This window comes from Mobula hypostoma, chromosome 15, assembly GCF_963921235.1.
Source record: "Mobula hypostoma chromosome 15, sMobHyp1.1, whole genome shotgun sequence".
Classification (NCBI taxonomy): Eukaryota; Metazoa; Chordata; class Chondrichthyes; order Myliobatiformes; family Myliobatidae; genus Mobula; species Mobula hypostoma.
This window is the reverse complement of record NC_086111.1, coordinates 35228508-35255891: the sequence shown is the minus strand read 5'-3', so window position 1 is coordinate 35255891 and position 27384 is coordinate 35228508. Positions and strand designations below refer to the sequence as shown.

At 40.2% G+C, this 27384-nt stretch overlaps 1 protein-coding gene across 4 annotated transcripts in view; it reads right to left on the bottom strand.

Annotated features, from left to right (window-relative positions):
• Nucleotides 1-27384, bottom strand: part of LOC134356779 (contactin-4-like) — a 2290679-nt gene that overhangs the window by 423444 nt on the left and 1839851 nt on the right. For 3 of the 4 annotated variants that reach the window (XM_063067892.1, XM_063067894.1, XM_063067895.1), the window contains one exon: nt 7536-7663. In XM_063067892.1, the coding sequence (XP_062923962.1) occupies nt 7536-7663 (128 nt within the window). The remainder of the gene's footprint in view (nt 1-7535; nt 7664-27384) is intronic. The other variant, XM_063067893.1, reaches the window with a different exon arrangement.

Sequence of the window (27384 nt, the reverse complement as noted above, 5' to 3'; positions counted from 1 at the left end):
TGGAGATGACAATATCACTTAGAAAGTTATGAAAATGTTTTCATCTGCAGATGTTAAATTAACATCTAATATTACCTTCAGTGCTACTTCAACTGTTGGAATAATATTGTTTTATATGTTCCTGTCCTCAGTTACAAGCTAAGTATTAGTTCTCTAGCTCCAAATATCTGGATGTTACACTCCATCACACTCAACCTATGGTGTTCCTTACTTAATATAGCTCTTGCTAAAACAAGGTCTCTGTGAAATCCTTGTGACTAGGTGTTAATTTTGACTATTCACAGAGAATGGCATTAAAAATGAAACCATCCAAACAGCTGAAGTTGTATCTGACATGAAGGAAACTTAAAGGCATTGATAAGGTAAACAATCATAATTTTCTTCCTGGGGAGAATTGGTAAATACTAAAGAGCATGCATTTACTGTGGGGAAAGTTTAAAGAAACCTGCAGGGTTGTTTTTTTCCAATTAGGAATTGTAGGTTGTCAGGGACAGTGGTGAAAACAAGTAATATAGTGTTATTTAAGAGGTTTTTGGATAGACACTTGAATATGTAGGGAATGAAGAGATAGGGATCACATGCAGATAGAAGAGATTAAGCACAAGAGATTCTGCAGATACTGGAAATCCACAGCAACACACACAAAATACTGCAGGACCAGAAGAGAAAAAGTTTAATTTGGTATTATAAACAACACAGACATGATGAGCCGCGGGGACTGTTCCTACATTGAGCTGTTCTGTGGAAACTGAAAGTGGAGATCAGTCAACAAAAATAAAAATAACACTGTGATTTTAATGACCTCAGGACATCAAGGAAATGCGACAATTAATGTAAGTTCTAAAACATTCCACAAAAAGCAAGTGATAGTAATTGATAGATAAATATCGTCCAGGGCACTAGGAAGAGCATGACTGCCAGTTTTAGATATAGTACTGTGGATTTGTTTTACATCTTTCAAAGAAAGCTTAAAGAAGGACTCAAATTATCTTGTTAAGCAGCTTAACTTCAGTTGTGCAATTGTCTGCAGACAGCTTTTGTTGTAAGCGTTGGCTTCCTTTCATTAGGATGAAGGGGCGGAGTTTGGATGATGGCATCTAACGGCAACTCCTTTGCTTGCATCTTCAGAAACAGCTCTATTTCCATCTTTAATATCTCTTTTTTCCTCTTTCAAGGTTCTTTTGAAGACCTTGACCTGGAGTCACATGCTAACTTCGGATCTTTACAGAAATGAGACCCGCTCTCAGGTCCTCACAACCGGCCGCTTTCGATATGCCAAGGAGGCGGCCTGGAAGACGAGCGCACCTTCAGGGTTCCATATCTTCATGGCTCTGGAGACAGGCTGATCCATGGCTGGTACTGCCGACTGATGTGTCGTGGGAGTACACGGAAGATCAGCAGCAGCGGTCTTGTTGCTGGCTGTGTGCCCAGAGACCTGAGTTCTTTGGGCACAGAGCTCGTAAAAAGTGATGCAACAGACTTTTAACACCATAAATCAGCGAGTTGCTTTGTTATGTCTCTCCTCTCGCTGTGAAATTAGCTCACCTTTTTTTCCCTTATTAGGGAGAGAGAGAGCCTGTGGTATGTCGAATTATCAGATGGGGTACTGCAAGTTTGTGTCCTTTATGATGCTTTACTGCATGCTTGAGTGCTTGGTAGGGGGTGCCGTTGCATTTTTGTTGTTGTGGGGGAGAGTCATTGCTTTGCTGCTGCTTATGCGTGGGGGGGGAGTAGGGGACACTTTGGCGTTCTAACATTTAACTGTCATTCATTCTTTGGGGCACTCTTCTGTTTTTGTGAATGTTTGTGAAGGAAAAGAGTTTCAGGATGTATATTGTATACATTTCTCTGACATTAAATGTACTTATTGAAAAGATCATTTCAGCATTCAGATCATTCACAATTCTTGTTGGTGCACAACCCAGGACTAACCTTCAGGACTGGGCTGTGAAACAATTTCTATACTAAATAAGTTGTATGTCATTATTATTGATAACCTGTTATCTCCACTTGTGGTTAAATATCATCAGAATCAAGAAGTCATGTGTTATAAAGTCTGTCACCATTAATCAGAAGCTGATCAGGTTGCCATGGTAATGTAACAGTTAGCATGACGATATTAAAGCTCAGAGTTCAGAGATCAAACCCAAAGTCATCTGTAAGGAGTCTGTACATTCTTCCTGTGGAATGTGCGGGTTTTCTCTGAAGGGCAGGAAGAGTCTATTCTGCGCTGTATCACAATAAATAATTTTAAGGTGATTGGAGGAAAACATAAGAGAGGGATGTCAGAGGTTAAATTTTCTTACACAAGTATGGTGGGTGCGTGGAACACCCTGCCAGGGGTGGTGGTAGAGGCAGATACATTAGGGACATTTATGAAGCTCTTAGATAGGAACATGGATGATAGGAAATGGAGGGCTATGTAGGAGGAAAGGGTTAGATTGATCTTAGAGTAGGATATATGGTTAGCACAACATTGTGGACCAAAGGGCCTTACTATGCTGTACTGTGAGTGGGATTGTATCGCTGTTTGGGTATGTTCTATTACAACACTATTCAGTTAGCGCAGCGACCATTCAGGGTACTTGCAGAGAGCTATTTCAAGAGTGAAGAAACAATTCCGAGTGAGGTTGGAGGCGACTTCGGACGCACATCAACTCCGGCAGGGTCTGCAGGACTTTATCATAGAACCATAGAAACTACAGCACAGAAACAGGCCTTTTGGCCCTTCTTGGCTGTGCCGAACCATTTTCTGCCTAGTTCCACTGACCTGCACACGGACCATATCCCTCCATACACCTCCCATCCATGTATCTGTCCAATTTATTCTTAAATGTTAAAAAAGAACCCGCATTTACCACCTCGTTCGGCAGCTCATTCCATACTCCCACCACTCTCTGTGTGAAGAAGCCCCCCTTAATGTTCCCTTTAAACTTTTCCCCCCTCACCCTTAACCCATGTCCTCTGTTTTTTCTCTCCCCTTGCCTCAGTGGAAAAAGCCTGCTTGCATTCACTCTATCAATACCCATCATAATTTTATATACCTCTATCAAATCTCCCCTCATTCTTCTACGCTCCAGGGAATAAAGTCCTAACCTATTCAACCTTTCTCTGTAACTGAGTTTCTCAAGTCCCGGCAACATCCTTGTAAACCTTCTCTGCACTCTTTCAACCTTATTTATATCCTTCCTGTAATTTGGTGACCAATATTGAACACAATACTCCAGATTCGGCCTCACCAATGCCTTATACAACCTCATCATAACATTCCAGCTCTTATACTCAATACTTTGATTAATAAAGGCCAATGTACCAAAAGCTCTCTTTACGACCCTATCTACCTGTGACGCCACTTATAGGGAATTTTGTATCTGTATTCCCAGATTCCTCTGTTCCACTGCGCTCCTCAATGCCTTACCATTAACTGTATGTTCTACCTTGGTTTGTCCTTCCAACATGCAATACCTCACACTTGTCTGTATTAAACTCCATCTGCCATTTTTCAGCCCATTTTTCCAGCTGGTCCAAGTCCCTCTGCAGGCTCTGAAAATCCTCCTCACTGTCTACTACACCTCCAATCTTTGTATCATCAGCAAATTTGCTGATCCAATTTACCACATTATCATCCGGATCATTGATATAGATGACAAATAACAATGGACCCAGCACTGATCCCTGTGGCACACCACTAGTCACAGGCCTCCACTCGGAGAAGCAATTCTCTACTACCACTCTTTGGCTTCTTCCATTGAGCCAATGTCTAATCCAGTTTACCACCTCTCCATGTATACCTAGCGACTGAATTTTTCTAACTAACCTCCCATGCGGGACCTTGTCAAAGGCCTTACTGAAGTCCATGTAGACAATATCCACTGCCTTCCCTTCATCCACTTTCCTGGTAACCTCTTCGAAAAACTCCAATAGATTGGTCAAACATGACCTACCACGCACAAAGCAATGTTGACTCTTCCTAATAAGTCCCAGTCTATCCAAATGCTTGTAGATTCTGTCTCTTAGTACTCCCTCCAATAACTTACCTACTACCGATGTTAAACTTACTGGCCTATAATTTACTTCCTACAAAGCACTGCAGGAATGGCAGCAAAGCTTCACTACCGGATGAGCTCAACACCTTCTATGCCCACTTTGAAAGAGAGAACATAGCTACAGCTGTGATGATCCCGGTTGCACCTGGTGTCCCTGTGACCTCCGTCTTGGAGGCCAATGTCAAGCTGTCTTTCAGGAGGGTGAACCGTTGCAAGGTAGCAGGCCCCAATGGAGTACCAGGTAAGGCTCTGAAAACTGGTGCCAACCAACTGGCGGGAGTATTCAAAGACATTTTCAGCTATGGTTGGAAGTTCCCACCTGCTTCAAAGAGTCAACAATTATACCAGTGTCTAAGAAGAGTAGTCTTATCATCCAGTAGCACTCATATCTACAGCGATGAAGTGGTTTGAAAGATTGGTCATGGCTAGGATGAACTCCTGCCTCAGCAAGGACCTGAATCCACTGCAATTTGCCTATCATCACAATAGGCCTATGGTAGACGCAATCTCAGTGACCCTTCACACGGCCTTAGATTGCCTGGACAATACAAACACATAGGCTTGATCAATAAGCGACAGAACCTGTGCCTCTGTATCCCCCTCTGCAATTCAGGGACCCAGAGTACCTTCCAGACAGAGCAGCGCTTTATTTGCCCGTTACAATTTGGCCACCTCTGTGTTTAATGAGTGATTGTTTTACAGGAGTGTCCCTTTGCCTCCAGTTTTCCTTCCATTTCACTTTTCCCACTCCACCCCTGCTCCAATGGACCCTTGGTGTCTAGAACACAATGCTGCAACGTGGACCAATGCAAGCTTGAGAAATATCACCTCACCTTTTATCTGGGTACATTGCCACATTCAGGAAACAGTACCAAATTCGTCAGTTTTAGATAATTCTTACTGCTTGCATCAAGATTGGTCATTTTTTACCTACCATCATTGTTTATCCTTTTCCTTTCATTTGAATAATCTGCATATCTGGCCATATCCCTGTAGCAAGATGATACAACATGGTACAGACTTTACAACGTTAGCAATACATTACACAGTCACCTTATTTCACTCTGTTGGCCAGAAGAAGCTCAGTCTAATCAAGAACAGGGGAAGCAGACAAACCAGTTCTCTTTGTTTCCCCCCATTTTGTGGACTCTGAACTGATTCTTGCTCTTGGAAAATCTAATCAGAGCAACTGAGTGTGGACACAGGAAGCTTCAGGTAATGATCTGCTAAACCTGAGACCATTCTCAAACAAGCAGCTACTTGTTATGGAAAATGCCAGGCCTACCAAAGAAGCAATCTGTAATCTTGTTAGACTCTGTCTGAGTTGCCTCATTTAACTGGTTTAGACCAGTCAGAGTTGAGAGACACAAATAAGCAAGGCTGAAGTGGGCAGAACCATGAAACAATGTTGGTTGTAGCCCTGTACAATGACCAATAAGAAAGTGACCCAGTTAGGTCAGGTGACCTTGAGCCAATGGGATGGAGATCCAACAGTTCAATTGATGAGGAACAGTACAAGACTCAAGAGCTCCAAATACACGGGGGCAATAACCATCCAGCAGCCAGAAAGCAATAATCATGGATAAGAAGGACCCAACGGACACATGGAGATCTGGACCACGAGGAACACCCGGCCAGTGTAGACTCCTTTCCCAGGTAATACCTTTTCTCCTCACTGACTGCTCATGGAGGATTAGGGATTCTGGTAGGGTGCACACAGTTAGATAGTTTGTGAACCCATGTGCTTTTTAGTTGAAACAATAAAAGTTACTTGTTGGTAAATACAGATTCTCTGTACCTCACTGATCATTATTACAAGGAGTGATTCTAGTAACAACCCTGACAGAGAAATTAATTTTGCTCCACCAATTTTCCACTCACATCTTGCCTACTACCTAGACCAACTTGTTTCTGTTCTTGTCAGTTCTGATGAGCGGTCTCAGATCTGAAACTTCTTATAATTCTGTCTCCACAGATGATGCCCGACCTGCTATTATTTTTCTAGCAGTTTCTGTTTTTATTTCAGATTTTGATTGTTTGCACCCTAGAATGTGACAACAGAATTGTTCATCTGACTGCACTCTAATCAGTGACTGAAGATAAATGTATTCCTATTTTACCTGTTCTAAATATACCTATTGTATGTTTTTTTGGGAGGCACTGCATATTACGAAGAAAAGAAAATTTTGAATGATCAGAGAATTGAAGGTTATGAGGAACTGGCATTGAAGAGGTGAGGCTTGAAGCAGATCAACCATGATCATGTTATATGGTAAGATAGAGTAGACCAAATGAGCAGTTCCTATTTTCCTATGTTTTGGTTTTATCTATCAGCACATACAATTTCAGGAAAGTATCTATTTAACATCTAGCTTTCACTGTTCATTTCTGCTCACTGACACCTTTCTGGTATTTTCCATTTTTATTCATCTTAAAATTAACTTACTGTTCATTATTGCAGCTTCCACTTTCCATTAACCTGCTAATGTCCTCTTGAGCATGTTTTTATGACATTAGTGCATTCTGAAATCCACTTGTCTAAATACAATTTAGCTGCACATAATAGGAAACAAGAGTAAAGCAAGCTCTCAACCCAAAGCTGATTCTTCTAACCTTTGCTCAATTGAACCAATTTCCATTAAACCTAACCCTTTGTTTTTGTCATGTCAACCAACCTTCTATCTGTGCTGATATATTTCCTTCTATATTATTTCATGGCACAGGGAAATCAAATCATAATTCCCTGTAGCTTCTCTTCTTTGTCTAGACAGTATACTGCTGACCTGTTCAGTTTATCTTGCTTGTTGACATTATTCATTTTCAGAAGATTGTGTTTTAAGTTAAGATTGGATTTCATTTCCCTATTTACAAAGGTGGATTGGGAATATCAAGGACCTGCAGCATTTTAAATGTGATACCTACCTCACAGAAGAACAAGTTACTGGAGGCAGACTTTCAAATAAGTGGATCGTGTTATTCCATTGTACAGAGCCAGCAATTAGAACACCTTATACTGCTCAATTTACTGCTAACATACTGACTGAAGTAAAGAAGTGCTTGATTTTGTAAAAAAAAATTACAGCTTGTTATCTCCTATGATTAAAAGAACAACTTAACAGATGGATTTGATTTCACCATCTATTATATAACAACCTGCTCTTGATAAAATTAATGATCTGTCAAGTGCTCCAAATTATTAAAAGCAACCTTTTTCAGAAAAGGAAGTACTCTAAATAAGAAGAATGACATTTTCATTGAAAGTGTCAAGGCTACCCATGCAGTCACTTCTGTCATTAAAACACTACTTACATTTATCAACACTTTGATATGCTTCCAAAAATGAAGAAAAAATATGCCGCAGGTGAACACAGCCAAATATGCAATACTGGTGATGATTTTTTTCTGGCTTATTTTAATCATTATATCTACAAGCTCTATAAAACTTCAGAGCAATATACAAACTTATAGATAATTTCATTTAATCAGTACCTTTCACCATTAATGTTCCTGTGCTGTTAGCTGAGCCAAAATAATTCTGAGCAATGCAGGTGTAGCGTCCACCATCGTTCTTTGTCACGTTAGCTATTCTGAGACTACCATCCTCCAGAATAATTCTTCTAAAAAAGAATAAAACTTTGTCAATTTCTTTCTAATCACACAAAATTAATGATTACATAATCAATGTATTTAGACTGTACCCAGAGCTCAATATTAGTATTACTGGCCCATATTTTAAATAACGTAATTACCCAAATTCAAGACAGGTTACCCACTTCTATTTGCATGAGCTCATTATTTCCATAGTTTCCCTTAGTTTAACATTAGAACAGAGGTGCATGCTTGGTGTTCAAGGAGATCCAAAGAAGCTGGAATTAGAATTCATCCTATTGGTGTGCACATGGTAATAGCTGGATTTTCAGGGTGACTGAGTATACTGAGCACTGTAAAAATGAGAAATAAGAAAGATGAATTCTATCCACTCTTCCAATTTCTCCTCAATCATCAACTCCTTACAAAACTATTACAGAGCCTCTTCTGAAAAAGAAGCAAGCAGTTATAGGGAAGCTTTCAAAATGGCAATATTAAGTTCCTCTCCAAACATTAAAGTCCATAAAAAAACCTTGCAACTCGAAACATTTGTATTATATATATGGAAAATGTAGCTGTCATATTAATATCAGCGCCTATGTCCCTTCCTTCTCTGCAATCCTGCTATTAACAAAGTATCTTTGGTTTACAGATATTATAAGATTTTGGTACCGAACAAGGTGCCCATCTAAATCAGTTTCATCTGCCTACATTTGGCTCGTATCACTCTTAGCCATGATGAAATTGCAGAGCAGACTCAATGGCACAAATGGCTTAATTCTGCTCCTATATTTTATGGTCTTGTGGTCTAAACCTTTACTTTCCATTATGTTTTATGAGTGCATTCAACTTCAGGGAAACAGTGATCTGAATTTTCCAATCAGCTGTAAAGCAACAGTGTTCGTGGGTGATCTCAAAGAAAGCTGTTGAGAAAGTCTGAAAAGTTTCAGCAAGGTGCTTTGCTTTTTGCTGATATGAGCTGCTGTATAGTATTTTGATAGGCAATCTATAGCTGCCAACAAAAGTAGTAGCATTTGTGAAGTACAAATACTGAAAATATGAAAATAACAAAAAATATCTTAAAAACACATTGGAAATGAAGAAAGCTAGAAGTGAACTGAAAAATACATTTGTCTCCAAATCTGTAGACCAGAATCCCAAAAGGAAATCAATGGAGTTTCAGATCCTGTGCCGAGTCTGACTCTGACCAAGATCAGTGTGATGACTGGCCATTGTAAAGCAGTGAAATCCCAATAAAATTTGGCTTTGCTGTTGGACTCTCATAAGTTTGTTTCACCTTGGCTTCCACTCCAGCCAGCTCTTACCTCATACCCCACAAGTAGCACCTTCAGATAATGAGACAGGACAATGAAGGCAACCAAGGATTGGTCAGATGTGCTGCCTAAGAAGGTGGCCTTGCTTTAGCTATGGTTGACACTATCCCCAAAATCCAGCTGAAACTGATTACAAATATTGATCAATCTGCAGAAGATGATGAAAAACCCATTTTCAGGGAGACCTTCAGTTGAGTACCTCTGCTACATGGTATTGTCACCCTTCTTGGGCCCATATCCTTCCCTCAAGTGCCTCAGTGTGCACAGAAACAGGGCAAAGGGATAACTCCAGATTAGTTCAGCACATTTTCAGTTTACCGCTCATTAATGTGGACTATATCAATGATGTCTATGTGGAGCAGTTATATGCAATTCCAGATGCCCCCTCTGAAGCCTATTTTGAAGACTATGTCGATCATGTAACTGTGATATTTTACCAAAGGTCTTTCTCTAGTTCAGTCTGACCATGTCCCACAGTTAGACATTGGAATCGCTGAGAGGCCAAAGCTGTCAGAGATGGTATGGCATGGGTCTGGTTTGATTGCCCAGTTACAGGTTTGACTGACAGTTGACCTATGTGAATTTTGATGGAAGATTTACCTCATTAGTTGAACTTCGCTTTGCACGTTCAACTTAATTGGAATAATGTCACTCTTCTTTACTAATTTTCCAGGACATAATTAAATAGTGTTCCTTTAAAAATAATCTATTTTCTAAAGAAAGAAAACAAAATTTAGATACAATAGTTTCTTTTAAGACCCTCTTAGATAAGGTACATGGAACTTAGTAAAATAGAGGGCTATGTAGAAGGGAAATTCTAGGCAGCTTCTAGAATAGGTTACATGGTCGGCACAACATGGTGGGCTGAAGGGCCTGCAATGTGCTGTAGATTTTCTATGTTTCTATATTCTATATATTGCAACTACTGTTTGCATAGGATTACCCATCTCACCCAGATGCAATAGTCAAATTTCTTAAAGTCAAAATAACGTTGCATTAAATGTTAATACAGTACTATAAACTGCACTTCCTATCAATAAGGTGCAGGCCTTTTCAAAAACAAAGGATAAACTACTATGTTACAGACCTCTCTGTCCTGAGTTTTAGCACCAATAGTGCAATCTAACTTGAATATTAGAGACCAATCAGAGATGGATCAGGTGTCCTTCCTTCATTTATTTATTTATTGAGATATAGTGTGGAACAGGCCCTTTGAGCCACGACACTAGCAACCCCAGTGAACGGGACAATTTACAATGACCAATTAGCCTACTAACTTTGGACTGTGGGAGGAAACCTGGGCACCCAGAGAAAACTCACACATTCCAAGGGGAAGATGCACTGAATCCTTACAGATGACATTGAAAGTGAACTCTGAACTCTGACATTCTGAGCTATAATAGCGTCCTGCTAACCACAATGCTACTGAGGTTCCCCGGCAGTACAGCTGGAAATATCAGTTGATTGACCTCCTATAGTTTCAGAGCCCAGTGGAATATAGCTAGTTGTCAGTTGCAGGCAATCAGCAATATTTTATCCCCAATTCACACAATGAAAAATGTTTTAACCTTTTCAAGCAGCAACCTAACAAACAATTAGTGGATCAAAGTCAATTTTTCTCATTGCTCCAGCGGTTTCCTGAGTTTTGCTGGTAGTAGGGGACCAGTGACTGGCAATCCAGCTATTTCTGTTGAGATGGTGGCAGAGCAAAATATCTTGCACACATTACTCTCTTATCAATCTGATCTTTGAGTTGCACTATGTTTAATTACAAGGCACTCTTTCAACAGTGAATCTAAAACCGAAGCCCAAACCTTTGTCATTGTTGACACAGGGGAGCATTTTCATTCTTTGGTATCAAAGATTCACAGTGTCTCAAAAGCAGAATGTTGTAGCTTTACAGAGTGATTTTTAACAGTGCCATAATGTAAAGCCTAGTTCAAAATATTCACGGAAAAGCAGTCCCATGGAATTCCAAGACTCATCTTATAAGCTGACCAGCAAATATAGTAAGACTGCATTGGCATTCATGGCAATAAATTCTAATGCAAAATAATGAAGCAGTTACATTAAGTTTGTGTTCATTCTTATCTCTTGATGAGCAGGTAGCACCAAGGATCAAGAATCAACATTATTCACCATACGTATTTACATGTATTAGGAATTTGATGTGGTGTGTTGATGCAACATTCAACAATTCTGAAGAATAAAGAATTTTATAAAATAAGTTTGAGGTTATAGTATGGATATGGAAAATGTGCATAAGTAATTTATGTATTTATGCATAAATACCAGCATGTATTTACAGTGAAAACAGCATTATAAGAAGTGGTTTAAAATGTTTACAGTGCAGTGCAGTGACTAAGGTAAATAGATAGAGAGTGCAGGGGGTGGGGCTGACAAGAATGACTAATCAGGTTAGCTGTCTGGGTGAAGAAACTTCAGAGAAATTGAAAAACACAGAATATTATGTTAATATCCCTCGTGCTAAGGGGTTGTGAGCACTTGCTTGAGACTGCCTTCATGTTCAGAGTGGCAAGCAGAGTTTTTCAAGTGGGGACCCTCCTTCCTCGAAGTTTCATTTATTGGCCCCATTACATCTCTGGAGGGCTTGATGATGACTTCTGGCATCCCAGAGTCAGCCCACCACCCCACAACCATTGTGTCTTCCCACTCTCTTGATGCTATCTTGGAGCCCAGGAGAGATCTTTTTACTTGACCGTTTGTTTCCGGCATCTCTGATGTGGCTCTGATGGTTTGCCATAGAGTCTGACCATGAATCCCTAGTTCCTTCAGCAACTTGATGGTAGATTAGATTAGATTATGAGGACACTCAGTCCTCATTTATTGTCATTTAGAAATACATGCATACATTAACAAATGATACGATGTTCCTCCAGAGTGATATCACAATAAAAACAGGACAAACCAAAGACTAACACGGACAAGACCACATAATTATAACATATAGTTACAGCAGTGCAAAGCAATACCATAATTTGATAAACAGCAGACCATGGGCACGGTAAAAAAAAGTCTCAAATTTCCGATCGACTCCTGATAGCCCCAGATAGCAGGCGGCAGAAGGAGAAACTCTAACTGCCATAAACCTCCAGGCGCCGACAACTGTCGATGCATTGGAAACATCCGACCACAGCTGACTCTGAGTATGTCTGAAAACTTCAAGCCTCCGACCAGCCCTTCGACACCGAGCACCATCTCTGCCGAGCACTTCGACCTTGTCCCGGTTGCCGAGCAACAAGCAAAGCCAAGGACTTGGGGGATTCCCCTCTGGAGATTCTGGATCACACAGTAGCAGCGGGCAGCGAAAAAGGCATTTCAGAAGTTTCTCCAGATGTTCCTCCGTTCTTTCACACCTGTCTCCATCAAATCAGGATTGTGCATGGCACCCTACTGGACAGATTACAGATATCATTCACCTGCGTCATGCCGCCATGTTCTCCTCCTCCATGCAACTATAGTTCCCTACAACCCACTTCCACAGGTTTTCCAGCCCCGTCGCTGAGCTTCAGCTGCTAGAGCTGCATAGAGTAGCCTCTTGCACTCATATGCTTCAGACACTGAATCTTCGCATGGGACTGCGAGTATGATCTGTAATGAATTGGACCAGAGAACCAAGTCTGGCCTAAGGTTGATAGTAGCAATTTCTGGTGGAAAGATGAGATTCTTATTGATATCCACCAATGTTTTCCAGTCATGGGCCTTGTTCATCTGTCCTGTTTCTGGCTTAGGAGAGAGGGATGTTGGTCTTTTCCCTTTGTCAGAGCATTAGTCGTTCTACGGGGCAAAGAGTTGGCTGCTATCTTCTTGGTCTCGATTGCCACTGCTAGACTCTTCCAAACCTGGTTGTGATATCACCTGTATCTGCCTTGTGTGAGGCTTGTTTTGCAGCTTGCCAGGGTATGATAGAGGGTTGCCGGAACTGGGCACAGGGCACAAGTTGGGTCCTCACCAAACAACTGACGGAGTTTTACTTTGTGAGGGAAGCACGTCATACGTAGCTGTGATGAGAAAGCTAAGTCTGTTTTCTTCCATCTCCCATGTGTTCTTCCAGCTGATTTTCCTCCTCTCAATGCATTCCCACCCTATCCATTGCCCCTGCTTAGCCAGGGAGACAGCCTTTGTACTTCTGTCTGACTCTTCTTGTCGCCACACTTCCTCAACAAAAATCTCACTCTGGAATTGTGGCCTTGTGCCAGGTGGGTGCACTTACTTCCAGACTAAAGCTGCCCCTGCCCTGTCGGACTTGCCCCACAATGTCTCCATGCCTAAGGGCTGTAGTTGCTTGCTACATTGCATCAGCTGCGGTCCATTTTTGCCCAGTTGGTAATATCTGTGCAGCATTACTGATGGTCTTATCATCAGAAACTTCGAGTGTCGTCTGTAGATGCACCTTAGAATACTTGCATTCCCCTGTTAGGCCAGTGAAAGGTAGTTCAAGGACTCTTTTACCATAGAGTCTGATGTTGACACTGAACCACTTCCCATGACCCCTAGTTGTAGTGCCACTCAACCTCAGTGGAAAAAGCCTGCTTGCATTTACCCCATCTATACCCCTCATAATTTTGTAAACCTCTATAAAATCTCCTCTCAATCTTCTATGTTCCAGTGAATAAAGTTCAAACCTATTCATTCTTTCCTTATAGCACAGGTCCTTCAGTCCCTGCAAAATCCTTGTAAATTTTCTGTACTCTTTTAATCTTTTTTCCATCTTTCCTGAAGATATGTGACCAAAATTAGGCCTCACCAATGTCATACACAACTTCAACATAACATCCCAATTCATGTACTCAGTACCTTGATCCATGAAGGCCAATGTGCCAAAAACTTTCTTTATGACCGAGTGACACCACTTTCAATGAATTATGGACCTGTAATTCCAGATCCCTTTGTTCTATCACACTCCTCAGAGCACTATGGCTCAATGTGTAAGACCTACCTTGGTTGGTCCACCCAAAGTGCAAAATCTCACACTTGTCAGTATCAAGTTCCATTCTGCCCATTTTTCTAGCTGGTCCAGATTCTGCTGCAAGTTTTGATAGTCTTCCTCGTCATCTACTGCATCCTCAACCTTGGTGACATCTGCAAATTGCTGATCTCGTTAACCACATTATCATCCGTATCATTGATATAGATGACAATCAACAATGTACCCAGCAGCGATCCCTGCAGCACTCCACTAGGGACTTCAGTAAGAGAGGCAACCATCTCCAACCACCCTCCGGCTTCTCCTGCAAAACCAATGTCTAATTCAATTTACTACCTCACCTTGAATGACGAGTGACTGAACCTTTTTGACCAATCTCTCATAAGAGACCTTGTCAAATGCCATTCTGAGGTCCATGTAGACAACATCAACTGCCTTGCCTTCATCAAGTTTCCTGGTACCATCTTCAAAAAACTCTATTAGATTGGTTAGACATTACTTACCATGCACAAAGCCATGTTGACTATCCCTAATCAGTCCCTGTCTATCCAAATACTCATTCATCTGGTCCTTTAATATCTTCTCATAATTTTCTCACTTCTGATGTCAGGCTCACCGACCTATAATTTCCTGACCTATTCTTAGAGCCTTTCTGAAATAGTGGAACAACATTGGCTATGCTCTAATCCTCCAATACCTCACCTATCGCTAAGTATGATTTAAATATCTCTGCTAGGGCCCCCACAATTCCTGCACTAGTCTCCCGCAGGGTCCATGGGAACACCTTGTCAGGCCTCATGGATTTGTCCACCTTGATTTGCCTCTTTAATTTGTATAGGGTCCATGATCTCGCTGCAGCTTTGTCTCACTTCTATAAACTCTCAATATCTCTCAAAAACCAAGGTTCTCTAAGAGGTTGCCTTTCATTCTGACATGCACATACAAGCTTCACACTCTCAAAATTTCTCTTTTGAATGCCTCCCACTTACCAAGTACAATATTGTCAGAAAAAAGCTTGTCCCAATCCATACTTGCCAGATCCTTTCTTATAGTATCAAAATTAGCTTTTCTCCAATTTAGAATCTTAACCCAAGGACCAGACCTATCCTTTTCCATGATTACCTTGAAACTAATGGCATAATGATCACTACACACAAAGTGTTCCCCAACACAAACTCCTGTCATCTTCCCTGTCTCATTCCTTATAGAAGATCAAGTATTTCACACTCTCTTGTTGGGACTTCAATGTACAGATTAAGGAAAATTTTCTGAACACATTTTGCAAACTCTATCCCATCTAGACTTACATTGATTGGAGTCCCAGTCAATATGTTGAAAGTTAAAATCAACTACTATCACAAATTTATGTTTCTTGCAACAGTCTGTGATTTTTCTATAAATTTGTTCCTCTACATCCCATAGAGTGTTGCGTGGTCTATAATTTAATCCCATTAACATGGTTATACCTTTCTTATTCTTCAGTTCCACCCATTCTGTCTGTCCGTCTCTCCAGTCTGTCCTTACAGAGCACTGCTGTGACATTTTCCCTGACTAGTAACGCCACCCCTCCTCCATCACATACTGCCTCCAGTCAGAAAGGAGGTGTGTGATCTACCTACAGACGGACCTGGTTTGCAGAGTTTCTCTTGCAGAAGCTCAGGGATGATAGTATTGAAGGCTGAACTGAAATCAACAAAGAGAATCTTGACACATGTACCAGGAAGTCAAGGTGCTGTAGTGTGAAGTCCAGACCAATGTTAACAGCATCATCTACAGATCTTTTGGCTCTGTAGTTGATCTAGAAAATTTGAGTAGATTTCAGAAATGACATGACCAGCATGTCAAAAGACTCCATTATGATTGATGTGAGTCCAGTAATCTTTGAATATTTTAGGGTCTGGAAAAAGAGGATTTGTTCGCATTGTGTTGTCATGACTTAATACAATGGAATGGACCCCTAACTGAAGTGAATTCAGTTGTGTGGAATTGGTACCATGTTAGCCCAGGCAGAGTTCTGAATACAGGTTTTCTCCTTGACAAATAGTGTCATTAACTCCACTGTCACCTCTTCCTTTGTCAAGCACCAAACTCCAATTAGAGCTCTGAAGATCTCATCTTATCTTGCCCCAGGATAAATTAGTTTCATTGTTAAAAGCATAACCTTTGTGCAGTTTTTGCACCTTCAAATTTTTAAGTTCTTGTTCACTGAGCTTAAATCCACATGAATGGACTTCCTTTTAATAAACCAACGTTGCTAGGTATCTGAAGTAAAAACAGAAAATGCTGGAAATACTCAGCAGGTTAGGCCATATCCGCAGGAAGAGGAACAGTGATAAAGTTTCAAGTTGAAGCCCCTTCCTTATTCTAACAAATGGTAGTCAAACTGGAAAAATAAACTCTATTTCTCAAATTCACAATTATCAAAAATAACAAAAGTGGAAGAGCTAAATGCAATTCTTGCTCTTTCCACAGAAATATACTTTTCTTTCCCATTTTCAGCTTCTCTTCTTGTTACTGGATGTTGAGGCTAACTATCAGTACCAGCCAGGAATCAATTCAGTATGAATGATGTATAACCTGCCTTTTTACCTCACAAGTTGCTTGCTGTGGATGTTCTATTTGACATTTCTAGCTTTTCACTTTTTATTGCATCGGTTACTTTGAGCAAACAAGTCAGCAAAATGAAAAGCAAAGACTAAAAGCATCTAAATAGTATTTCATTGCATCCCTGGGACATTGCAAAGTGTTTCTCAATGAATGAATTACTTTTAAAGTGTCGCTGCTGATGCTATGCTGCAAATGCCGCAGTCATTTATGCACAGCAAGGTCCATCAAACAGCAAATGAGATGAATGACCAGTTAATCTATTTTTGATATGTTGGTTGAACATTAGCACAAATCAGGGACCCCTGCAATTCAAGATTCATAGGCTTGTAAACCCAATTGATTTCCACGGCTAAATGGAGAAATCATTGTAGTACATCAACCTATTTCGAGCACTGATACAATACACCATCACATAATAGAGGCATACTGAACTTTATTAGCTTTATGTTCTATTTACCTAAATCTAAATAGGCATTTTCCTCTTCTCTAGTAGTTCTTATTGGTCAGTTTTCGTGCAGAGCCAAAAAGGAGAACATCCTTTATTGTCTTCACAATTTACCACTGTAAGTTAGGTGGAAAAGCACAGAAATACTGCAGACATAGGTGCTTATGCTGCTTTCTGACTCGGAAGGCACAACAGATGAACATAAAATCCCTGTTGGAGGTTCCATACTGATGACCTGCAGCATCTCTGGAAGTTGCATTTTCTGCTGAATTGAATAGTTTTGCTCCGGACCCAACTGAGAGGCCCCAAAGAAGTATTAACATTTTGCATTTGCAGTACCAAATGTGCACTTTTAATTATTTTAAGTTTCACCAGTAACTCTGCTCCTGGCTGTGTTTTAAGTCATCAGATGACGGGAGTAGGCAGTTTAAATGGTTCAGTGCGGACTGGATGGGCTGAAGGGCCTGTTTCTGTGCTGTACTGACTCAAAGGATGTTGTGCTTGATGTTAATTTGTCCTATAGAATTGTAGCTCTTGGGTAAAATACCACAATCGATGCAGTTATTCCTGCCACCGTCTCTAAGGAGTTAGTATGTTCTCCTCGTGAGCACGTGGCTTTCCTCTGGATGCTCCAGGTTCCTCCCACAACCCAAAGACATACCGGTCGGTAAGTTAATTGGTCATTGTAAATTGTTCTGTAATTAGGCTAAGATTAAATCAGGATGTGCTGGGCATCATGGCTCGAAGGGTCAGAAGGGCCTATTCTGCAAATGCATCTCAATCAATCAATCAATAAAGAGGCAGTTAAATAAATAAATAAATCCTAAATTTACCAATCAAAAATTAGCTGGAGTTTAATAAATCAAAAATGCTATTGATTGGAGTAGGCAGTTTATATGGTTTGGCACAGACTAAATGGGCTGAAGGTCCTGTTTCTGTGCTGTACTTTTCAGTGACTCAATGATGATCATCTAGCTTCCTCACCAACTTAAATGGACCTCATTTTCCAAATTAGTTCCCTGCTGTACTGGTGATGAATAATGCAAAGTAACAATATGAATGCAGGATAATAGCCAATTGAGGATTATTCCACAACTGATAACGTAAAGGAAGACAATCCTAAAATAATTTTAATAGATAAAAAAATGACTTTTATACATTAACTATTTATTTCTGCACAAATCACAGCTAATTAATGATAATGACCATGCTGTAATTAACGTAATTACAAGCCTACCATTTCAAGAAGCTTGCACATTGATATCTCCACTTTCAACAAAACAATCACAACAGAAGTAATTTTCAAGTCATTGGAGAATAAAATTGGGAGGGGTAATAAAAAGAAATGTCTGTTGCCCACCCAACTGGTGTGATTAAAACATTCCACTCTGATTCATTTCTGTGACCCTTGAATTCACTTAAAATATCTAGAGGGTATGGGTGGTTGTAGGAAAGCATAGAGTGATTTATGGACACTAATAGCATTAGCTCTGTTTTAGTGATTAGCGTTCATGTCTCTGAGTCAAATGACTTTGGTTCAAGCACTAGCATATAGACTGAAGCACAAAATATTAAGTTGACCATGGTATCCATAGTATGCTGTAATGTTAGAAATGCCAACTTTCTGAAAAGGTGTAAATCTGAAGTAGTTTTTTTCTACAATGAAACAGTGATCTTGCTTTAAAATTACCTTATTGACTGTAAAGTGCATTGATGTTATTAAAGATGACAATGTAACATTTGTCTTGTTAATATTTTTTATGATTCAAAGATGCCTCTTCTTCCAATTTCTTTGTGCAGACCTCATGTTAGAAGCATTGAGAATTTTTAAAAATGTTTCTTGAACACCCTGCTGGGGATCAAATTTAAAACTGTTAATACTTGGTTAGATCTGGAAAACCTGGTTTCAGGTGATCCTGGAGTTTTAAAATGGGATAAAAAAAAAGAACAAAAATGATGAGAAAATTCTTCACGCAGAGTCATAGAGTACTACAGCACAGAAACAGGGCCTTCAACTCATCTAGTCTGTTCCCAGTTGTTATTCTGCAGAGCCCTATTGATCTGCACCTGGACCATACCTCTCCATACCTTTCTTAACCAGGTATTTATCCAAACTCCACTTAAGTGTTGCAATCTAGCCTTTATCCGCCACCTCTGCTGGCAGAGGTTTGTCAGATTCCTAGATATATTTAAAAAACAGTAGATTTATGGGCACATGGAGCATCAAAGGAATGGGAGTATGATGACATTAGAAGGACTGTAGAATAGATGCTGGAATCTGGAGCAACACACAAAATACTGCAGAAAATCAGCAAGCTAGCCAGTAATGGAGGAATGCCGACAAACCAAAAACGCAAAGGAATTGATCATTTCTTTGCCACAGCTGTTCCATCTTGGTGTTCATTATTCTTCCTAAGAACGTATCAGCCATCTTTGAATTCTGTGAATATCTTTTTCTGTCATTCTCTGTAGGTTGCTGAAACATTTAGAACTTTGGAATTGCACTGAAATGGTCCATGTCAGTGACAAAACCTATTTAATAACTCCAAAAGCACTGTCCATGTAGCAGAAACAGATTTCAAGGTGCTTAACATGTGCTCTGGACACAAAAATTGACACTGAGCTGGATAAGGAGGTATTAGGGTAAATGATCAAAAGATGTATCAAGGAAGCAGATTTCATGAACAGGCCATGAAAAGCCCACAGAGATATAGATTGCTAGCTCAGATTTGCAACAATAAGTCAAGCCTATGTACCTAATAACAAACAAATTTTGCTTTGCAAGAGAAACAACTGCGAGGTATATCTACATTTGTAGTATTAAAATTTGGAACTGAGTTGGATCTTCATTCCTTTTAACATACCTTCACTGTCTATCTATGAAATCAAAGTCATATGAAGAATTTTCCCAGTCCTGATAAATCCCAGTGGGGCTCTTATAGTCAGATAGCAGAACAACAGGACATTTGACCTTTAGTAATTCCATTTACACACATTAAGTGCATAGTGTTTGATATCTTGATAATTCAAATATCTATCAGGATGCTCCTGAAATGTTGTGAGAGTTTCTAACTCCACGATCTCATCAGGCCGTGCATTCCAGGTTCCAACCACCTTCTGTGTAAAATATTCTTCCTTAGATCCCTTCTAAAACCTTCAATTTCTCACCTTGAACCTATGTATTTGTCTTTGTCGCCTCCACCATGGGAAAAGCAGTTTACTACCTAACTTATTTACACCTCTTTTAAGTTTATATTCTGTACCTCCGTAGGTTCCTCTACCGTGGGGTAAACAAACCTGGCCTAGCCAGTCTTGTCTTATAATCATAAAGCTCAAATTCAGGCAACATCCTAGTGAATCTTGACTTTCCCCTTTTCAATGTAATACTAGCACATCAGTTCTATATTATGGTGATCAGAACTGCACACAATTTGCCAGATTAAGCATAGCCAATACAACCTGAAATCACAGCTCTTTCTATGGCATGATCTTGTTCAGTAGCTTGTTTACCTCTGCTGCCATGTTAAGGCACCTATGGATGTGTACTAAAGATGTACACCTTTTTATTTACACTCCTATAGCCCTGCCATTTATTATGTGTATCCTACTCTTGTTTGCCTTCACAAAATAAATCACTTTGCATTTGTCAGGATTATGTTCCATTTGCCATTTCTCTGCCCAACTATCAGACTGATCTACATCCCGCTGTAGACTTAAATAACTTTCCTCAGTTTCTACAACACCACCGTTTATGGTATCATCAGAAAATTTATCTGTCATATCTAATGTGTTCATATACTGGTTGTTAATGTACATGATAAACCTCCAGGGTCCCAGCAACAATCACCATATATCACCAGTTACAGACTTCCTATCAGAAAATCAGATCTCCACCACCACCCACTGCCTTGGATCCCATAGGCTCCAACAACCTGGGCCAGTCTACTATGCAAGATGTCATCTTACGCAATTCTAAAATCCACAACGACAATATCTACTGCACTCACCATAAGCTTAGATATCTTTTAAAAAATCAATCAAATATGTGAGGTAAGGCATCTCACTAACAGAACCATTCTGACTATCCCTAATAAATCTCTACCTTTCCAAGTGATGATAAATTCTGTGCTTTCAGTTTTTTTAAAATATATTTTCCCTATTACTGATCTATAGACAGCTGGCTTATCCCTGCTCCCTTTCTGAAAGAACAGAGTTTGCTGTTCTCCAGTCATCTACTGCTTTAGCCATGGATAATAGGAAAAAAAGTATTTGTTAGGGCCCCAGCAATTGTCTCCCATGTCTCTCTGATACATCTCATAAGCCCCTGTGGATTGTTCACCTTTTATGCATCCCTGGACAATGAGCACCTTCTCCTCGCAAATGTAAACTCACGTCAGAATATCACTGTCCCTCACTCTGAATTACTTCCTCAACAAGTCCTTCTCCTTGGTGAATGCTGATGAGAAGTATCCATCTATCGTATCACTAATCTCCCCTGCCTCCATGCAAATATTGCCCCTATGATCATGGGGGTGGGTTGCTATTCCTTCCCGGGTTGTTCATGTTCTCTTAGTATATGGAAGTGTCTTGGATTCTCCTATACCTTGTCTGTCAATTATATTTCATGGCCCCTTTTCACTCTCCAAATTTCCTTGTTAAGCACTTTCCTGCACTCTCTGTGTTCTTTAGGTGACTCTGTCATTTTCCATTTCCTGTCTCTATTAAACCAAGGGTTCCCACCCTTTTTAATGTCATGGATCCCCACCATTAACCAAGGGGTTCATGAACCCCTGAGTTAAATGCCTTATAAGCTCCTCAGCATTCTTGGTCACAAATCATGCTATCCTTTTGTTTCCCAGTGCTGAAGAGAAGGTATGGCTTGTGAAGACAGGAGAAGGTAGCCTTCTTAATCTAAGCACAGTAAAATTATTCAGTGCCTGAAACAATGGAGGAGTTATAGCATTTCAAACTTGATGAAGAGAACTCATATTTAACCTGTTTGACAATGCATTTGGGAGAAAACATTACTGGTGTAAAGCCCACAGTGACCTTAGAAGCAGGCAAGTAATGGAAGAGACAGAGTTGGGTGATGATAAGAAGACGGGAGCCCAGATGAGCAGATGCACAAAAAAAATAAAAAACAGACAAAAAAAAGGACACCTCAATCACTGATTCCTTGACCACCAGAGACAACTGCAAACCTGACACAATAACATGAGCTAAAAGCTGACCAGTAAGCCTGGTGGATGCTGTTTTCTAAAGTTTATCATCTATCTGATCAAGTATCTTCCCACCTAAGCGGGTGTTTTGAGCCAATCATGCAGTTAATCAATAAGGATGTAGAATGTTGTTGGTATGAGAACACAGTCAATTGGATTAAGAAGGCAACCATAGAAGAGCCTGCATGCTGTCCTAAGATGAAAGGAGTTAGGAGCAGTACTGCAATCATATAAGGTTGGTGAAGCTACACCTGGAATATTGCATTAAAACTGACTTAAGCTGCAAAGAATGCTAAGATGACTTATGAAAACATTTCTAGGCTTCAAGGGCCTGAATTGTAGGGGGAGGTTACATAGGCTAGGACTATATTCCTTTGAGAACAGGACAGCGAGGGGCGACTCTACAGAGTTTTATAAAATTATGAGGGGCAATGACAGGATGAATACACAAGTCTTTCTCCCCCAGGGAAAAGGAATCAAAAAAGGAAGGGCATGGGTCTCAAGTGAGAGGAGAAATTTTTAAAAGGGATACCAGGAGCAATTTTTTCACATAGAGAGTGTTGCATTCATGGAGAGGATGTGGATGAGGCAGGAACAACATCAACAATTAAAAGGCATTTGAACAAGTACATACATAGGAGAGGTGAAGAGATATGGGATAAGCTAAGTTGGTCATCTTGATTGACATGAGTGAGTTGTGCTGAAGAGCCCGTCTCTGTGTTGTCTTACTTTAAGACTATCCTCTATCCACTCCCCCTCTCTCCACTTCCCCTCATTCCCTCTCCCCCTCGCTTACCCTTCTGATTCCCTCTTTCTCTTCCTCGCTTTCTCCACCTCCCCTGCTCATCATTCTCTGGTGGGCAGCTCCGGTTTAGATCTGTACTCTCCTCATCTCTGCGATTTTATTGAGGCAGTGGGAGACAAGAAGCAGTATGGGTTGAAGGTCTGGCAAAAAGATTCTGGCCTGGAGGTTGTGTGGGTTGTGGAACTGATTTTAGCAGATTAAAACCTGCTACAGGAGGTGGAGCAACAGCACGAAACCAGCCTAAAAAGGGGTGACGAATGCAGTGACTGGTCACATAATCCCAAAAGGAGAGGGATCAGCAGAGAAAGTTTTGTCTTGTGTAGGATTTTTTGTAAGAAAATATTAAGCAGTGGAAGTCCAAAGTGTTGACTGTGCTTTGATGGCGACAAAATGACATGAACGTTATGTAAGGGCAAGTTTCCTTCCCTGAGAGTCCAAGCTTCAAAAAATGAAGGAAACTTCAATGACTTGAGAGGTATACTGTATATAAAGAACGATTACCACTCGGGAAGGTGTCAAAAATCTGGTTTGCCTTAATTAGCTGATTTAATATAGTTATGCACACACACGGTAATTCAGGAAAAGCTTCTTCCCCTCTGCCATCTGATTCCTGAATAGACTTTGAAGCTTTGGACACTACCTCACTTTTTTAATATGCAGTATTTCTGTTTTTGCACATTTTTAATAATCTATTCGATGTGTGTAATTTACTTGTTTATTTATTATCATGTTTTATTTTATTTATTATTACTTTTTTTTTCTGTCTCTGCTAGATTATGTATTGCATTGAACTGCTGCTGCTAAGTTAACAAATTTCATGTCACATGCCGATGATAATAAACCTGATTCTGATTCTGATTCTGAAATAGTTAAGGAATTTGTTGGGGTGGATAACCCATTTCCTTTGGCATGCCAGAATAAAACAGGTTGTACTTCAAAAATAGAGCCAGGATATTCAAAACTGAAAGCACTCTAGAAATCTACACTGCTTACCCTCAAAAGAATTTGGGTTTCTGGGCTAATTGACAAGATTGTGTCAGCTTGGAGCACTGAGGGCTTTAGGACACATACCAGTAAGCTATTTTAAACTCATGACATTGGAGTGAATAGTACTATTCTTACGTTTTTATCCCGCTTGGTGGCGCAGTAGTATCAGTGCCGGACTCCAGAGCGAAGGTTCCGGGGTTCGAATCCAAGTTGGGTTGAGCGTCGAGCTAACAACTCGGCCTCGTGAAAACATGAATAGCTTGCTACAAAAACACCATCATGACGGTGTCCTGATAACTCCGCTGCTGAATTAAAGGCTCTTCTTCTTTTTCTTCTTCTTATGTTATAATCATGATCTTCACTATCACAGGCTGTACTTCAAATAATGGTCTTTACATGTGATTGATCAGCTGACATGCTAAAATCCTGTTCTGCTGTTGAGCCCCACGTCCCAATGAAAGAATGAGCTGCAACATTGTCTGTTTGGATCTTCTCAAATGCTATCTGACCTACTGAATATCTGCAGTATTTTCTAGTCTCGTATAGGTTTCCAGCATCTGTTTTTTGTTTTTCAAGCCCCTGCCTTATGCTGGCATTGAATTCTGCTATGTTAGAATCATTGCCAAAGGTTGTTTTACTCAGTGAGTTGTCCCCTAAGCCTCTGAGCTTTATCAGTGCCCTCACATGTCCCTTCTGGTGCACAAAGATACCCAGAAATGGCTGATAAGAGGAGGCTATGTATTATAAAATTCCTCTCCACAATTCACTTCCAGCAGCATTGTGGTGATACAATGAAAAGTTTCTATTCAACACATTTGCCAAGCTTGCCTTCACTTTTAGAATCATTATCATACATGTTCTTCAGAAACATCCTGCTTGAATTCTTAGGATTGATTTTTATCAAGGCTTAACAAGTAAAAGGCTTCTCAGTTTTTTTCCCTAAATTTAACAGGGAGTATATTTTGAACATGAATAACAATGAAAGCTCAAGCAAACAAAGAAGCCAGTGGATATAATTACAATACATTAACTCATTTGCGTAATTTTCAACTTTCAAGTTTGTTGCAATTTTTAACGAGAAAGAAGTCACTAACAAACACTAACAATTAGCATAAGAAATACAGTGTTGTGCAAAAGTCTTGGGCACCCTGGATTTTTTAGATGGTTTCAGATGATATGGGCTCTACAAAGCCCTGAGGCTTTCTGGGATTACCTGGAGAGGCAGAAGCATGCGAGTCAGCGAAAGTCTGCACAAGAAATGTGGCAAGTTCTCCAAGATGCATGGAACAACCTACCAGTCAATTTTCTTAAAAAAAAAACTGCATGACTGTGTACCTAAGAGAAATGATTCAGTTTTAAAGGCAAAGGGTGGTCACACCAAATATTGATTTGATTTGATTTTTTACTGTTTACTGCTCCTTATACTAATATTTTGATAATATGAAACTTTTCAATTCATTAATTTTTGAAAGCATCTTTGCTTTATAGAATTTTTCCAGATGTGCCTGATAAATTTGCACAGTACTGCATCTTTGTCAGGATTACCTTCATTTGCAACTGACCCAGTGTGAAATGAGGAACTGCTGTGTGCTTTTTCTTATGGAAACATGGCTCCAGGACAATATCCCAAACACAGCCATACAGCTAAAGGGACTAACTTCTTTTCATGCAGATAGGCATGTCACAATCTCTGGTAAGATCAGCGGGGAAAGGCTGTGTATTTATATTAACAGAAATTCATGTGTTATTATTACAGTAGTTGCAACCCACTGTTCACTGCTGGTAAGAGTTTTTAATGGTGAAGTGGCCCTACTACCTACCAAGAGATTTCACAAACACAGTGACTGTGACTGTAAATATACTGTATATACATATATATAAACCCCCGGCATCCTGTGCCAATCCAGAAAATGGTGTCTCCTATGTCAGAATGTTGTACATTGACTTCAGTTCTGCTTTCAATACAATCATTCTCCAGAAACTGGTGGAAAGCTGTCCACGTTGGGTCTCAACAACTCCCTCTGGATCTTGGACTTTTTGAATGAAAGGCAGTCTATATTGTCAGCAGCATCACACAGAGCACTGGAGCCCCCCCCAGGGCTGCGTGCTCAGCCCACTCCTCACTGTCCTGCCAAATCTAGTTCTAGCCATATCATTAAGTTAGCTGATGTCACAACAGTGCTTAGTCTCATCGGCAACACTGATGAGACAGCAGACTGGGAAGAGGCAGAAAGACTGGTGGATTGGTATAAATAAAACAACATGAGTCTCACTGTGAACATGTCTCAAGAGATGATTATGGACTTGAGGAAGGCGTGGACTGACCACTCCTCACTGCTTCTCCATGGAGATGTCAAAAACACCAAGTTTCTTGGCGCGCACATTAATGAAGATCTCACCTGGTCCATCTACGCCACCTCTTTGGCCAAGGGAGCACAGCAGCGCCTCCACTTCCTGAGAAGACTGAGGAAAGCAAAGCTCTCCACCCACCCCATTCTCACTACATTCTACCAGAGCACCACTGAGAGTGGCACGACCAGCTGCATCACCATCTGGAATGGGAATTGCAAGACCCTGCAATGGATAACATGCATTATCCATTTTCATGCATTGAGAGGTTGACATACATCAATGGGATGCTGAAAACATCAATGGGATCTTCCCTCCCCCCACCACCACCCTGCCCAATTCAGGACATATTTTAGAAGCGCTGCATATGCCGTGTCTCCAGCATTGTCCCATTCTTCCCACAATCTCTTTGATCACCTGCTGTCAGGCAGAAGGTACAGTAACAATAGAATCAGAACTGTCAGGCTGAGTAACTGCTTCCTCCCCCAGACTGTTAGACTTCTTAACACTCTGCTGCCACCCAGCACACATGTTCATCTGAATATCCTGGTCACGTTTTCATCTTCTATTGCTACTGTTTCACATATTTCTACTACTGCTTGTTCTATTATAATAGAGGCAGTAACATCATATGGTTCTACATAAACATACGCTTCGGACTTTAAAAGTCTTTGGCAAATATTTATGGCTGGGATGCATAAGACCTTTCCACAGTACTATATATTGGTTAAAATAGGAAATGGTTGGAAAACAGAAATAAGAGTACTTAGTGTTGTATTAGATCAGAAGTATTCAGTGTTATTTGGTATATGGAAGACATAACATATTGTACAGTGCTAAAATCTTAGGCACATATAGAATATATACTATAAATGTGCCTATGACTTTTTGCATAGAACTGTATGTCAACCTCTCAACCTTCAGGCCATACTAGTCAGGGATTTTTATGATTGTATGTGCTGGATCGTAACTATGTGAAGGGTGTTACTGCATGTACTATGTTTTGCATCTTGGCTCCGGAGGAATAATGTTTTCTTTAGTTGTATACATATGTAT